Source organism: Diabrotica undecimpunctata, chromosome 2 (genome assembly GCF_040954645.1).
Source record: "Diabrotica undecimpunctata isolate CICGRU chromosome 2, icDiaUnde3, whole genome shotgun sequence".
In the NCBI taxonomy this organism is placed as follows: Eukaryota; Metazoa; Arthropoda; class Insecta; order Coleoptera; family Chrysomelidae; genus Diabrotica; species Diabrotica undecimpunctata.
Genome location: NC_092804.1, coordinates 79168387 through 79186113, shown reverse-complemented (window position 1 = coordinate 79186113; position 17727 = coordinate 79168387). Strand labels below are relative to the sequence as shown.

The 17727-nt window shown below is 31.0% G+C and overlaps 2 protein-coding genes across 3 annotated transcripts in view; one reads left to right on the top strand and one right to left on the bottom strand.

Annotated features, from left to right (window-relative positions):
- LOC140434688 (sorting and assembly machinery component 50 homolog) overlaps nucleotides 1-7104 on the bottom strand; it is a 33621-nt gene extending 26517 nt beyond the window's left edge. Inside the window, exons 1-5 of one of the 2 annotated variants that reach the window (XM_072523125.1) lie at nucleotides 6935-7104; nucleotides 6766-6885; nucleotides 6566-6688; nucleotides 6417-6512; nucleotides 1010-1221 (exon numbers count right to left, since the gene is read on the bottom strand). In XM_072523125.1, the coding sequence (XP_072379226.1) occupies nucleotides 1010-1221; nucleotides 6417-6512; nucleotides 6566-6688; nucleotides 6766-6885; nucleotides 6935-6955 (572 nt within the window). In that variant the 5' untranslated portion in view covers nucleotides 6956-7104. The remainder of the gene's footprint in view (nucleotides 1-1009; nucleotides 1222-6416; nucleotides 6513-6565; nucleotides 6689-6765; nucleotides 6886-6934) is intronic. The other variant, XM_072523126.1, reaches the window with a different exon arrangement.
- A 6632-nt stretch (nucleotides 7105-13736) lies between these two features.
- Vps51 (vacuolar protein sorting 51) lies at nucleotides 13737-16267 on the top strand. The gene has a single exon (XM_072523124.1). It carries the CDS (start codon nucleotides 13895-13897, stop codon nucleotides 16118-16120), a length of 2226 nt encoding a protein of 741 aa, XP_072379225.1. The 5' UTR covers nucleotides 13737-13894; the 3' UTR covers nucleotides 16121-16267.
- Nucleotides 16268-17727: the final 1460 nt, after the last annotated feature.

Below are 17727 nucleotides of genomic sequence, written 5' to 3'. Positions count from 1 at the left end.
TCCGAATAGCTATGATTATTGCCGACCTCCGCCGCGGAGATGGCACTTGAAGAAGAAAAGTCGGACGAAGAATGCCACAAAAATCCATGTGGCAAAGTAGCACTAGGCTGCAAAAAATAGGACTGAATACAGAGAAATAAGATGAGGAAGGTAAAGGCTCAACTAGGACCGTAGCACCAATAAGGATGATTATAAATCCTCTGTCTAAAAATAAGCTACATAGGATGCCTTCACCGTTATCTCCATTGTATTATTATTTGAAGAAATTTGTAACATTCGCCTTTCATGACATGTCCCAGATATTGTTATTTTTTCTTATATTATTCCCAAATTTTATACTACTACTTGGTTAGTCCCGTAATTAATCTATAAAAGCTCCCTGATGAGATGGCACTTACATTAAAATCTCTAAAAAATTTATGCACTTCATGCAACAGGCCAACCCAGAATAAGCATAGATATTTTTAACAATAGCAGTTTTCATATTCTAAATTTCTTTCCAAAGTTTGCTTTTCTGGAAGTGGAAGCAAGAACATTGATATAATATGTATTATGGTAAAAACAACAGTATTCTTTGATATTTAGATGTTAATGTTATCAACATCAGATACAAAATGGGAAATCTAACATTGGGATTCGGTGCTATGCACATGATGCAGTTCTTATAGATCAAAAAATGGGAATCTATCATTGCAACTTAATACATTGAATAGCAGTTATAACAAGATGACCAATAAATTAAACTAATTGTATGGATTGTGAAGATTTCAATTTGTCTGGAAATAGAGATATAATATAACCACAGAAAAAATAAAGAAAAATCCTAATAAGGTAGCTATAGTGACAACTATATAAAACAAAAATAATCAACAAATTCAATATAGAAGGATAAATACATTAAATAAAATTTAAATATGTACTAGAAATTAGGGGTATGAAAACTTTGAAAAGGTTGTATGAGTATATTATTTATTTTACTGCTAAAATAGATTTATTTATATGTACTTACGTAGGACGGTATTTGCCTCTAAAAGGTTTAATAAATGCTAAATTGAAATTACTGGATTTCTTGGAACCATGACTGTACTCAACTTGAACTCTCTCACCTCTGCCAAAGATATTTGGAGCTCTCATTCCAATTTGTAGAACACCTTCATTGTTTCCCACATGGGTACTAACTCCACCTGTGATTCTTTTGTGTTCTTTTACATTAAATGTAACCTTAAAAAAATAAAAGCAAAATTAGTAATGTATTATATTATCTTTGGTTGATTTCATCTGATTTCTTTGTCCATAAAATATCTTTCGTGTGGTATTTCTTTATTTTCTTGTGTGAGATGGCAGAAAAATACATATCAAAGTAAAATGAAAGATACTGTAAAAAATAGTGTCTTGAATAAATGACTTATCTCTTAAAAAATAATTGAATTTGTTTTTTTTTACCTTTAGATCAATTCAATAATGAAGTTAGTATTGAAAATAAAAAAGAAAAATCTAGTAGCGGAACGGTAGCATTGTTAAAATGTGACTATTATCAAAACTGGAGAAAAAAATCAACCCACACTTAAATTGAAATATTCTGTATGTGACGAATTAAGTAACTTCTGGATACATTACAGGATTGTTAGATATTAAATGTGGTCTACTCCATCTTAATAGGAGCATGCCCAGAAGGTGGAATGAAGAAATATAGGGATTCTAGCAAGCAGCAGGTTATCTTCCACTTTGTTTCGGGATACCTTTTCATACCAATGGCAGCAATGGCCATCATATTAGCTGAAATGGCAGTAGAGAATGATATTTCTTAATAAGAAATATCAAGGACAAGAGATTATCAAAATATGCAATAGTCAAAACAGTTATTGAAGTGTTAAGTTCACATGCAATCAGCTCCAAATAAGCATGAGAATGCTAACTATTTGCATATGTCAGTTCTGATTCTGGATTATTCTACAGGTTTTTGTCATATGTAATATGCCCACCAATGTGTTTGTTATACTGACAACATACGGAAGGTAGTAGACTTTAACTGTAGTTTTAACTATTTCATATTATCCACTGCATTATTTATTTATTTATAACTGGCTTATTAATTATCTAAAAAATTATATATTGTGTAACATTAAAGAAAATACTGCAACAGGAAATTAAACTCAAAATACTGCTTTCAACTAGAATAGACTGATTAGACTGTAAATTAAAAAAGACGCTCTAAAATATTGATAAAACGCATATCCATTAACTTTAACAACTGTATAATTCAAAATAAAATTATCCCCAGACAATCTCCCCATAATCTAATGATTATCAAAAGTTTAATAGGCTGAAACTTTTGTGCAAACAACTAACTCAGGAGTTATATAGTTATTTGTATTCCTATTTATTATAAATTTTGGTTCTTTGTCAATAACATGACATAAGTGCGTGCCCTCCAAGTAAAAAACCTGGCAGGACCCTGGGCTACCTGGCCTTTCGGCATACGCCCGTTAGTGAAACCTCTGCCCCTACGAGTCCGACACCAAAGTGAAGGTGCCACGGGGCGCGTACCAAAGACGTCCCGTGGGTCCCCCCGTGGGGGTACCCCGTAGGGTTACCACGACACGTCTAGCACACGCAACCCGCGGGGGCTCCACCTTCCCCGTAGTACCTGTGTTGTGAGTACCTTGCCTACCCGTTGCTCCCACACTACGGGCGGGTAGGTTCGGCAGGCGGAGGAATTTCCACCTCACACGTAGACAGGTCGCCGCCGAGGATCTCTCCTCTACCACTCTTGGATCTCCCGGTGGGTACGTGCCGGGACACCTACACCACTCCTGACCGCCGTCAGGAGCGGTATATCCACACCCCTCCTGACCGAGGTCAAGAGAGGTATTTACGGGCCCAGCTCGTTCAACCTCACCAGGCTCTTTTGGAATGGGAGTATAGTGGTCCCACGAGTAGTCTCGTCTCGGATACTAGGAATGTAGACCGGTGACCGTGTCGCCGAAGCGACCGTGTGCGTTTCTACCAACCCGACACCTCAAACGACGGCTCTCCACCTCCTTATTCCTACCCATTAGTCGCCTCTTACGACAGGCAGGGCTTTCTGACCCCGGCCGTATTCTTATCTCCGCGAGCCGGACGGTCGAAAAAGTAGTAGTCTTCTGGGATTAGCTATCTGGGCAGATCAAATTGTTCTGGTCAAGATATTGCCAATACGTATATACTGCCGTATAATCACCTTAACATACTCAGTCATGGAAAACCATCCTCTATTCTCCATATTTCAGAATATCATATTTTAATCTCCAAGTTATACCACACTTTGGTAATTTAAAGCTAAATAATTTTAACTTTAACCGTTCTCTACAAGCTTATCTACACTACTTGAGACTCTTCTAATTTACCAACATATTGGATTTAGACTAAGAAGGCTAAGAGGCTATGATGACAGGTCAGACCGTTTATCCAGTAAGGTAACGGCGCCATCTAGAAAAGACATACGAACTACCATATTTCAATCATATTTTGTTCTTGAAATGATACATTTAATTAATAATACTGTATGAATTATACATCAATATATTTATTAACTAATTTTAATATTATTTTTAAGGTTGAATTTATTACAAAATAATTCAAAGGTTTATGTTAGTTTAGATTTAAAGCCTAGCGCCATCTAGGAAAGAAAATCCGAACAACCAACATCTGACATTTCATTCATATTTTGTTCTTGAAACAATACGTTTAATTAATAATACAAAAAATATTAATTACATATTAATATAATTAATAAATAATATTAATATTTTTAAGGTATGATTTAATACAAAATAATTGAAACTTGGGAAATCTTGGAAAGAAATCTGAAATAACAACTAACATTTCAACCTATGAGTCAATCATGTTTTGTTCTTGAAACAATACGTTTAACTAAAAATACTAACAATATTAATTACATATATTAATACATATTAATTACATATATAATTAATAATACGAACATTTATTTTTTTCGCAAAATTGACAAAAATCTTGGTTGCTGTAATTTAAAGGTAAGATTTATTTTGCAATATAATTTAAAGCTTTATGTTACTTTATATTTATTTGGTTTATACGCAAGAAGGTACATGCTGGTTTTTGTATCTATATCGATTTCATAAGATGTCACTTATATGAAATTTCATTAACCCACATCTCCTTTGTTAGTTGTCCCGATTGGAGCGTGTGACACGTTAAATGAAAGGGAAGGATATCATGAATATATTAAGATTAATCAAACAAACAAGGCGACTACCAAAAGGGCACTACACAGTGATGAAAGTATAGTTACATATGAAATGTCATAGGACACTATGGATAAAAATAGTTTAACTAAAAGACACATTTTGATTTATTGACTTTAAGAAGGCCTCTGGCTGAATACAAAATAAACAACTGAACGAATCCTGACATGCGACATAGCAAATGAAAGGGGAGGAAATAACGAATATATTAAGTAACAAAAAATAAATAAGGCGACTAATATATATATATATATATATATATATATATATATATATATATATATATATATATATATATATATATATATATATATATATATATATATATATATATATACATATATATATATATATATATATATATATATATATATATATATATATATATATATATATATATATATATATATATATATATATATATATATATATATATATATATATATATATATATATATATATATATAATGTTGTCACGTGCATCTTTCTGGATATGCCTGCTGATCTACGCCAAAAATCAATTTCCGAACGTGTGTTCCGTTTTCTTGGTGAGTCTCCAGGTTTCGCATTCATAAAGTATAACGCTTTTAAAGATGCTGTTATATGGCTGTATCTTTTTCTGATTGGAGATGATAGAGACTATGGTAGATCGGAGAAGGGTTTATTTATGAGCCTCTGTTTAAAGATAGTTTTTGACCAGAGTAGTGAGTTAAGTGGGCCTATTTTTTTTCTTTTATGATTCGTTCTTCGATTTCTACTTCAGTGCTCCCATTTCTTTCCATTTTTGCCCCCAAATAGATATATTCGAAATATGACGAAATTATATTTCCATCTTCTAAGTTTAGTTCATCATTTTCAGCTCCTCATATGCACATGACTTTCGTTTTTGTTGAGTTATATATATATATATATATATATATATATATATATATATATATATAAATTAACAATTAACTGAATTATACCTTTCTGAGAGACCACTTGTGCATTCACAGCACTACCCCAAAGATTTATATTGTAGGCCAAGTGAGAGTAAACAATTGCATAATAAACATTCAATAGCTGTTCCATTTTAAGAAAGCTTTTTAATTACAAAATTGTATAACTACTATTTATTCTTTTGCAAATGTGAGATTCCCAGCTCATGTTATTATCAAGATACAAACGTAAAAGTTTAGTGGAAGTTTTAGAATAAACCATGTTATCATTTACTTTTATAGAAAAGTAGTGACTTGATTTTGATCTATAGTAGAATTTTTTAGCATCAACAATCAAAAAATTTTCGATGTAGATGGTGTTTTTGACGGATTTTTATTAACCATCCACTTTTCTTTTTGATACTGTTAATCTAATATATGCATTCAATATCATCTTCCAAAAGGTATTAAAAACTACTTTCATCCAAATCTTCAGTGTAGTTCTTTCTTCCAGGGAAAGTAACTTATTTGACTCATCTACCCCTCCCAGTTCTTACTATAATTATGTAAGTTAAGATTCATAATTTCCCCTTTTTTTCTTGATAAACACAATGTTGTGTTGCTTCTAGTGATATATATTTTTCATACCTAGGTATACAAATAAAAAAGAGACTTTCTGATGTATTAAAAATATACATTCACAACTAGAGCTAGTACTTATCATGTGAGGAATGACAAGGATCACAAAGGTTAAAAAAACTACTTAAACTCTCTTGTGAGACTGACAGAAACATGGTGCTGTAAGATATAAGATAACAAAAAAAAATGTACTGGAAAAATATAAAAGCAGTGAAACAAAACATTGCTTTGGGAAACAATCAAAAAAATCATATTATCTCACCAGTTGTCAAAACAAAAACAGTTACTCATAAAATATGCATACCACCTTAACACTTTTAGAAAATTCTAGAAATTAACACAGTCATAAAAACTAGTTTTTTTGTAATTCAGTATTACCAATTACTTTAATTCAATGGATTAATAAGTCATACCACATAAAACGATAAAACAGCAATTGTTTATCAGATTTATGTTAATAAATTTAAATCTCATATTTAAAAAAATAATAAAAGCAATTATAATAATTACAGAATCAATCTCTTATATAACAAATTTGTTGTAAAAAATAAATGTCACACTCCTGATGCTAGATAGAATTATTATTTCTCCTTACCTCTAAACCATCTGGAGTAGCTTTTGATCCTTTACTGGTATCAATATATACAGAAATATTTTTAAAGCATCCTAATTCATCCAATTTTACACGAGCCTAAAAACGAAAGGTAAAAAATAATTATGTTAAAAACATAGAAAGAAACTTACTTTATGTGCTTTTAGAAGTACATCTTGAAAATCTTTTGCTTTAAATAGTTCCTTAATACAATCTTCTATAATATCATTTTTCGTTCGTGATAACCCATCTACATGTATTTTGTCTACTCTAGCCTAAAATCATTGATATTTTTAGTACAATTACACTAGATTTATTTAATAATAACAGTGTTAAATAAAAACTTAAATACCTTTACGCCCTCCAAGTCGATTTCTTTAATGTGTTCCTTATCCGGTGGCTCCCTAAACATGGCTTTACTTTTTAAGTTAGAATTGGGGGTATCTGTTAAGTTTTCATCGGCCTGAAAATTCTAGGTTAGAGTTATTAATACATTATGTATGTTGCTTAAATCGGCTTACTTTAGCATGCACCGTTCCCATTTTATTTAACGTGATAGCACTTATATCAATTTAAAACATCTCATTCATATCTCCCTCAAATTCAACCTTTATTTGATATTAGAAAAAAATCTGACGGACTTCTAGCCAAAAAACCATAAATCAGTCACAGCAGACAGCAGACACTAGACAGCAGTCACAAGTCACAGCACAGAGCACAGCACGGCATACACCACCAATCACACCACAGACACAGGCCCCTTCAGCTTGACGCTTGACTTTTGACGCCGAAGGAAAACAGTGTTAAGTCGACTTTACACCGCTTTACACTCAGAGATATGTAAAGTATACTTTACACTACATGATTTTATCATATGACAGTATCATATGAGATTTGTTATGATTCCTCGTTTCTATGATATTTAAAAAAATCGTGTTTACACTGCATGATAAGTTATGACTTATGATATGAGTGACAATGAGTGAGGTTTTATTGAATTTTCTTTTTGTTTATGGTCATAGAGATATTAGACAGAGTATAGGTATCAACTATTAGATTTTGAAACCATTATAATGGAAAATAAATCTTTGATTGCATTGGCTTCCTGACTTTTAATAATAATACGACGGTAACAACTGTGTACAGCCTACAGCAGTAAGAAGAAAAAGATCAGACGCCTTTGGGCTCGCAGGTGGTCCTTGCGAAGAAATCGTGGACAAGGTATATCAAATTTAGTGTTGATATTATACCAAATTAAAAATAATTAATAAAGAAACTAAACTAAAATTATGACTAAGAAGACTATAAAACACTAAACTAAGAATAAAATAAGTTAAATAAATAATAAAAGAAAAATACGACACAATAGCAGACATTAGATAATAAGTTTAATATCAATGTAACAAACAATAATTACATAAAGAATGTTGTCTCTCGGTAAGGGAATGTTGCTGAATTGACATAAGAATAAGGCGCAATATTTAAGTACACTTCATCTAATTTATATAACGAGGCACGTCATCGGCGTCGTACCCTGTGACGTCACATGATACCAACACGAAATATTTAGGGTGTAGGTGTGTTCTTTTTTAGAATCACTTTACCGAGTACACTGGCATTACAGCCACTAGACATATTTTATTATATACGCGTAGAAATAATGTTTAAAGATTTTTATTCATGTTAACTTAAAGAAATACACAATAATATGTTTCATTTAATTTGTATAAATGCATTATAAATCGTTTTTATGAAGAACATTTGTTCGGAACACACTGTAACTGTAATCGAACGAAGGTGATATTTTGGCATAAATTGGTAACACTTATTTAATAGTTGCGGTGTTGACACTTTAGTTTTGTTTTTATTATTTACTATTAATTAAACTATGTTGTTTTTTAAACAAGCGGCTCAAATTGTTTTTAACAAGATTATTTTTTAACTCTTGTATTGTTTCTATTTATTTACATTAAATATTATTTTGTTTTGTTGTATAATCCACTTTTGCAATAATTATGTGACCTATTTGATTTAAAATGGATTCAGGATTTTTTTATACTTTGGCAACTATGTCAACTTCAATCTCTGACGTAGATAATGACGTAAATCGTTATCTAAATTAGATGGACTGTATGTTGGTGTTACCCGTATTAATACACACTTTACACTACATGATTTATCATGTGATTTGTCATATGATTTGGTCATAAAGTGAAATTTACATGTTTACACTGTGTGATTTGTCATATAATTTTGTCATAAGCACTGTCATGCGCCTCGTCATAGCTTGTCAGAGGAGAATAGGACGGTACCTATTCCGCATGATAAAATCATATGATTTTCGGTAATAATACGGGTAACACCAACATATTTAAATATCGCGCCTTATTCTTATGTCAATTCAGCGACATTCCTTTACCAACAGACAGCATTCTTTATTATTTATTTATTTTTTGTTTGTTGCATTGATATTGAACCTATTATCTAATGTGTGCTATTGTATCGTATTTTTCTATTATTATTTATTTAGTTTATTTTATTCTTAGTTTAGTGTTTTATAGTCTTCTTAGTCATACTTTTAGTTTAGTTTCTTTATTATTTATTTTTAATTTGGTATAATATCAACACTAAATTTGATATACCCTGTCCACGATTTCTTCGTAAGAGCCACCTGCAAGCCCAAAGGCGTCTGATCTTTTTCTTCTTACTGCTGTAATCTGTACGCAGTTGTTGCCGGCGTGTTATTATTAAAAGTCGGGAAGCCAATGCAATCAACGATTTATTTTACATTATAATGGTTTAAAAATCTAATAGTTGATACCTATATTGTGTCTAATATCTCTATGACCATAAACAAAAAGAAAAATCAAGAAAACCTCACTCATTGTCACTCATATCATAAGTCATAACTTATCATGCAGTGTAAACACGATATTTTAAAACATCATAGAAACTAGGAATCATAACAAATCTCATATGATAAAATCATGTAATGTAAAGTCTACTTAATACCGAAAATCATATGATTTTATCATGCGGAATAGGTACCGACCTATTCTCCTGTGACAAGCTATGACGAGCCGCATGACAGTGCTTATGACAAAATCATATGACAAATCACACAGTGTAAACATGTAAATTTCACTTCATGAACAAATCACATAACAAATCACATGATAAATCATGTAGTGTAAAGTGTGTATAAGAGAGAGATCTCTTACATATCTCTATTTACACTACATAATTTATCATCTGATTTGTCATGGAGTGAAATTTACATGTTTACACTGTGTGATTTGTCATATAGATTTTGTCATAAGCACTTTCATGCGGCTCGTCATAGGAGAATAGGACGGTACCTATTCCGCATGATAAAATCATATGATTTTCGATAATAAAGTAGACTGTACACTACATGATTTTATCATATGGCAATATCATATGAGATTTGTTATGATTCCTCGTTTCTATGATGTTTTAAAAAATCGTATTTACACTGCATGATAAGTTATGACTTATGATATTAGTGACAATGAGTGAGGTTTTATTGATTTCTCTTTTTGTTTATGGTCATAGAGATATTAGACACAGTATAGGTATCAACTATTAGATTTTTAAACTATTATAATGGAATATAAATCTTTGATTGCATTGGCTTCCCGACTTTTAATAATAATACGCCGGCAACAACAGCGTATAGCAGTAAGAAGAAAAAGACCACACACCTTTGGGCTCGCAGGTGGCTCTTAAGTAGACATTACATTACATGATTTTATCATATGACAATATCATATGAGATTTGTTCTGATTCCTCGTTTCTATGATGTTTAAAAAAATTGTGTTTACACTGCATGATAAGTTATGTTATGACTTATAATATGTGTGACAATGAGTGAGGTTTTCTAGAATTTTCTTTTTGTTTATGGTCATAGGGATATTAAACACAGTATAGGTATCAACTATTAGATTTTTAAACCATTATAATGGAAAATAAATCGTTGATTGCATTGGCTTCCCGACTTTTAATAATAACACGCCGGCAACAACTGCGTACAGATTACAGCAGTGAGAAGAAAACGATCAGACGCCTTTGGGCTTGCAGGTGGTTCTTACGAAGAAATCGTGGACAGGGTATATCAAATTTAGTGTTGATATTATACCAAATTAAAAATAATTAATAAAGAAACTAAACTAAAAGTATGACTAAGAAGTCTATAAAACACTAAACTAAGAATAAAATAAACTAAATAAATAATAAAAGAAAAATACGACACAATAGCACACATTATATAATAGCATAATAGATTCAATATCAATGCAACAAACAAAAAATAATAAAATTAATGAATAAAGAATGTTGTCTCTCGGTAAGGGAATGTCATAAGAATAAGGCGCGATATTTAAATATGTTGGTGTTACCCGTATTATTACCGAAAATCATATGATTTTATCATGCGGAATAGGTACCGTCCTATTCTCCTCTGACAAGCTATGACGAGGCGCATGACAGTGCTTATGACAAAATTATATGACAAATCACACAGTGTAAACATGTAAATTTCACTTTATGACCAAATCATATGACAAATCACATAATAAATCATGTACATAGTGTAAAGTCGACATAATACCGGTAACAACGTCATTGGGTAACACCAACATATTTAAATATTGCGCCTTATTCTTATGTCAATTCAGCGACATTTCCTTACCGAGAGACAACATCCTTTATTTATTTATTTATTTTTTGTTTTTTGCATTGATATTCAGCCTGTTGCCTAATCTGTGCTATTGTGTAGAATTTTTCTTTTATTATTTATTTAGTTTATTTTATTTTTAGTTTAGTGTTTTATAGTCTTCTTAGTCATAATTTTAGTTTAGTTTCTTTATTAATTATTTTTAATTGGTTATAATATAAACACTTAATTTGATATGTCCTGTCCACTATTTCTTCGTAAGATCCACCTGCGAGCCCAAAGGCGTCTGATCTTTTTCTTCTTACTATTAGCTGTACGCAGTTGTTGCCGGCGTATTATTATTAAAATTTGGGAAGCCAATGTAAGCAAAGATTTATTTTCCAATCTAATACAGTATACTCCCTCTATAACGAACACGGTTATTACGAGGTTTCGCTTATAACGAGATACATTAGATGTCCCGTGAAATTTCTATTGAACTATAATCCTCTATAGCGAGGCAAATTTGGTTATAACGAGAGAAAATAAGATCCAAAAACATGTTTTTTTACGTTTTTGGTCCGGTCGTGGCTATAAATAAATACCTTTTCAAACAGCTCCTCAATGAACTTAACTGCAGCCCGCAATAAACTTCTTTACAATGAATAAATACAACTATTTCACATCTTTAGAAAATATGATAGTTAGAATGATACTGGACCATTTAAAGCAGTTAAAAATGACAGAGTTCTTAAAATTGCAGAAGCAATAGTTTATGTTATCCTTGAAAATACGCTTTATACATTATGTAGTTGGAAAAAAATATAAGTACAGATTTTTGGTTTTAACGTATATCATTGATAATAAAAGTAAACAACTCTTTTATGTTTATTGACAATAAAAGTAAATAACTTTTTTTCAAAAACGCCATTCAAACAATATTTATTAGCATCTTATATTGCTCCGAATGGCTTCACTATAGGAAGTTAATGGTTTAGAAAACTACAGATTCATATGTATGCACAGTATTATTATTGTCTGATATATAACGAGGTAATTAGTCTGTCATTTCAGTTCTCGTTATAGAGGGAGTCTACTGTAGTTATTACCTATACTGTGTCTTATATCTATATGACCATAAACAAAAAGAAAAATCAATAAAACCTCATATTCACTCATATCATAAGTCATTACTTATCATTCAGTGTAAACACGATTTTTTTAAATATTATAGAAACGAGGAATCATAACAAATCTCATATGATAAAATCATGTAGTGTAAAGTCGACTTTACAATTTTAATTTTGACACATCTTCTGACACAACGAGGATAAAAGCAGATTTAAAAAAGAAAAAAAAAGTTACTATAATAAAAAAACAATATATCATAATAATACCTAAAATCGTTACTCATTACTGTTTTTGTATATTCTTTTTTTTTTATGGCTTTTATATGTATGAGACCATGATGAGACACAATAGATGTACGATATATTTACATATTTAAGGCTGATTTCTTTTAAATAATAAAAAGGATTTACACTTACATAGTAAATTATTTCCTTTGAACGTACTGACTACTACTGAGTAGTGATGAGAAGGTCACGAACGATCCGTTCACAAAGATCGAATCCTCTCAAGGCCCGTGATTGATACAATCACGTTCTGTGACCCTATCGTTCAAGTGACCCTATGAATGACGCCGTCTAGTGTTTACGAAACGAACTATAACGATATATTGATCGGTCAATTCATGACGCTGCTAAATTACTTGGAACGGGGAAGCCCCTACCAAAGGTTGATAAGTACCTTGGTGAACCTCTACAGGCTAGAAAGGACAATCCATTTCAATGGTGGGATCAAAGGAGTCATATTTATCCCCATCTATTTGAGTTGGTCAAGAAAAACTCTACATTGTTGCTACGTCGGTTTCATCAGAACAAATTTGTTCAAAAGCGAGACAGATAAACGAAATAGATTAAGTGGAAATAAAGTTTCACAAATTTTATTTGTAAACCCAAAAATTATTAGTTTAATTATTTTTATTCGACGCGAAGTGCTCACATTTTTAAAGTATTTTTTTTTTTTTTGGTATTTTTTGTTTATAAATATGTAGGAAATAAAATCCATTTTAATTGTTGCATTATCATTTATTCATAAACATAACAATGTCGAATTTGTAATTTGACTTAACTGTTTCAAGTATTTTTTTATATTGTAACGATTTCTGAAGATGATTTGAGAAATACAAATTTAAATGTTAACCTTAAACTATATTATTTCAATCTTAAATTTATAGTTTTAATAATATCGAATTCTACACATTAACAGCAATATAATTAAAGTCGTTCTAATGAACGAATCTCTATGAACGGGTCCTGCATTATCATTAATTCATATACTCTCAGAAAGATTCATAAACATACCAATATTAAACTCTACACACTTGACCTTTACACAATAAATTTAATTAGTCGTTCATATGAACGGATCTTTATGAACGGATCATTTTAATGATTGACCTGGTATTTAAGACCCGGGTCACCGAAACGAACCAGGTGTTTCCATCACTACTACTGAGGACTGGACTGAGGTACTGGGTACTGAACTGTTGCAATGTTCATATCAGTTTTTGTCATTTGTCATTTTTGTATTAATTATTATGACATTTGACTGTTACAACAAAATTAAAAAATTTTTACATAGTACATAACAAAATTATATGTTTTGTTTGGTATTTGAGAACATGTACAAGTAGTTCTAGCTCCATTAAAAAATTTTAATCATTATAATCGTTTATTAAGTATGTCAGAGAAGAAGCCGAATCCTTTGGATATAAATGGATCCAACTTTAATCCAAATATGTATCTAGAAAAGGTATTCAAGGAATATTCTTTGAAACAAATATTGGATCATGAAGTTGAAGTAGTGAAGGATACACAAACATTACACTCAGACATGCAGACTTTAGTATACGAAAATTATAACAAATTTATATCTGCTACAGACACAATAAAAAAAATGAAGAATGATTTCAAAAAAATGGAGACACAAATGGATCTGTTGGCTTCCAATATGGCTACAATAACATCTTTTTCAGACAAAATAAACGATACATTGCAAGATACTAGACAAACAATTAGTAAGTTATCTGGAATACATGCTCTTTTACAGAAGTTACAATTTCTCTTTAAACTACCAACTACACTTAAAGCTCGAATGGAAGAAAAAAATTATGTTCAAGCTACACAAGATTATCTCCATGCTCAGCGTGTGTTACAGCAATATGGTGATATGCCTTCATTTCAAGGTATCAAAGGAGATTGTGAATTGATTTTAATTGAACTGAAGAGAGAATTAAGAAAACAATTTGGTAATTCAGATGCATCAGCTAAGGAATTAGCAGAAGCTGTTGATTTACTGTTAAAGTTAGATGAACCTGCTAAAGAGTTATGTATGGAATTTTTATCTTGTGCTGAAAAACGTTTGGCAGAACAGTTAGTTATGTTAAAAGATCAAAGTGAGCAACGTGATATTATTGAGTTTGTTGATCTAGGTTGTTCAGGTTTCTTAAGTGATCTGTGTTTAATTGTTGCTTCATTCCATGATATGTTTATAAATAGACTACATATGGAAAACATTGAAAATAGTGATATATTTGAAAATTTTGCTGCAGTTGAATTAGACAGTTTTGTACAAGATAACATGAAAAAATATTTTGAACTTGTCCAAAATAAAGTTGATTCAGAGCAAGATGTTGGGGATACTTCTATATTGGTGCAAGCACTTGACAGATTTTACAAAAGAATAGAGAGTAATACTCTCTGTAAAGATATTGACTTTGCCAATGTTGCAGCTGAAATTGTTATAAATGCAGCCAGAAAACAATGCAAATCCCACTTACAGATTCTAAAGATGCATTTTGCTGACACATTAACCAAAATTAGGCAAGCACTAACTACTCCAAAACTAATTACACAGGAAGAATCCTCAAAAAATTTAAATGAATTATTAAATTCATTGGTCATTACTATTGTGGAAAAAGTAAAAGGAGTGTTACAAGATTTAGTAATTTTCCTACAACCTAATATTAATTTTGCTTATAAACCACAATTCAAAGATAGTTTTTGCATAGATAATGTTAGGGAAGGTTTAATAGTTTGTTTCCTTCACCATTTAACTGCTACAGCAAGAAGTTTTTGCACTAAAGGTGCATCTGACCCAAAAATTCCACCAACTCTCTTACTTTTGTTATCTAAATTCTGTGTAGATTTTCAAAATGGCCATGTCCATTTTATATTATCTCAGACAGATGAATTATTCAATATAAATGCTCAAGAAAATCTTGCTGTCTCCAATGAAATAGAAATTACAAATTCAATGCAAGAGTCTGCACAAGAATTGCTAAATTTTTTTGTTAGAATTCAAGGTCTTAACTGCTCACAAATGTTAAGAAAGAGTGTAGAAACGAGAGATTGGCTTAACACTATAGAGCCAAGAACTGTTAGAGCTGTTATGAAGCGAGTAGTAGAAGATATTTCAGCCATAGACTCAACTGTAACACAGTTATATGAAGATCATGGAAACAATGGTACTGAACATAGTAGTGATTCTAGTCGTAAAGCACATAGTATTTCCCTGCCAAGACACCAGTATAGATCTAATTGGTCTAATTATACATCTAATCCTTTGGATTCTGCCCTAGTTTCTAATATGCACAGATTATTTAGTGAAAGAATAGATATTTTCTCATCAGTACAATTTAATAAAGTGTCTATATTAACAGGAATTATTAAAATAAGCTTAAAGACGTTTATGGAATGTGTAAGGCTTAAAACATTTAGCAAATATGGATTGCAACAAATCCAAGTGGACACACATTATTTACAATTATATCTTTGGAGGTTTATTGCTGATGAAAATTTGGTACATTTTTTACTGGATGAAATATTAGGGTCAGCTGCCCATAGATGTCTAGAGCCAGTTTTAATGGAACCAAGTGTTGTTGATATAATTTGTGAAAGGGGATAATGAATGCAATGCTAATATTTATTGGATAGATAATTTAGATACCCCAAATATATATGTGCGTATTCCATAACTTTTCATATATGTTTATTGTAATTATTCTTTTTGTATTTTGTAAGTTTTAAAATCAAATATATTTATCTGTTTTTATTAATTATTTTATTAAACACATAAATGAAATATTCCAGTGAACAAAATTTTCAACCCAAAAAGTTTTTTGGAAACTGGAATAATACACCCCTTAACAAGGATATTGTAAAACTGTCATCCTAATAGGTAATTTTTCTCTGAGGATCTGTTTCAGAAACTACAGTGTAAACTCCTGACTGCATAAAATGTGCAAATACACACTTCACACTACCATATGAAAAATGCAGCAAGATAAACTTCTCTAAAAGATAGTAACAATAGATGCAACATAAAAAATGAATTCAGTAACAAAATTTATTTATTGAAAACATACAATTTCTAAGTATGCTAACACCTACAAACCTAAAAGCCCTGAAAATAATTAAACACATATATGTTCTTGCAAAATGGATAATCCAGGGACATACCTCATTGTCGCCTAGAAAGAAGTGTATCCTTGGGGTGTGCTTCTTTACACAATAAATCCTTGGGTTTCTCCTTTTGTTCTTTATTGTCTTCTTTGACACACATTTTTACAATATTTGGTTAAATATGTGAAATCATTATCTTTTAAATTATATTTTTGTGTTTCTAACTTTTCTATAAAAGAATATCTTTTGTCTTTCTATGGTTAATTGTATTAAGGTTTATTGCTGAAATATTTAAACTTTCATTTTGAAAATATTAATAGAAAGAATAACTTTTGGAAGATTTATATGAGCAAAGTGACTTACTGATTTGTATCATTTGGAAGACTTCATTCTTGATTTTCATGGTACATTCGGAAAATGCTTCTAAAACATAGCTTCCATGTATTGGTAATTTTTTTTTTTTTGAGTTTGGGCACTTGATAATAGCTAATTCTTCGTTTGAAACTGTAACTACCCATTTTTTCGTCGCTGATTGTTGTGGATTCTATCAATTTTTTCTTTATTTTTGAAATTTATTAACTGGTTTGCACAAGGGCTTTCTTTGGTTATCGTTAGTTTATTACTTCCTTTAGGTATCTACTATTCTGAGCCTATTTCTGTGCATATATCTTCCATATAGATATAGCTAAATTCATTAAGTGCAAGGAAAAGTTTGTAAGGTAAATTTTTTTCTATTTATTTATTTATTGCTAATTTACAATCTACTTCAATACAGTAATAAGTAAATATGATGTCTGTTCTTGGCTTGTGGCAGGAGTCGTCCATTGACGACTCTCTGGAATTTACCTAGCAGCTAGATCTTCTGGCCAAAGTCTTTTTAGACGTCTGTCAACTAGTGGGGGGTTGAATAATTCGTCTATGAGATGGTTTGGATGGTCTGCGCTGCGATTCATGTATCTTCTGGAGTGGTCAGCAATCACATCATTGATGAAGTGGATGTTGAGGTCTGCATGAAGGGTTTGGTTTGACACATACTATGGGGCTTTAGCTAACATACGAATAGTTTTTGACTGGAATGTCTGTAGTATTTTGGTGTTGGATGGTTTGCCA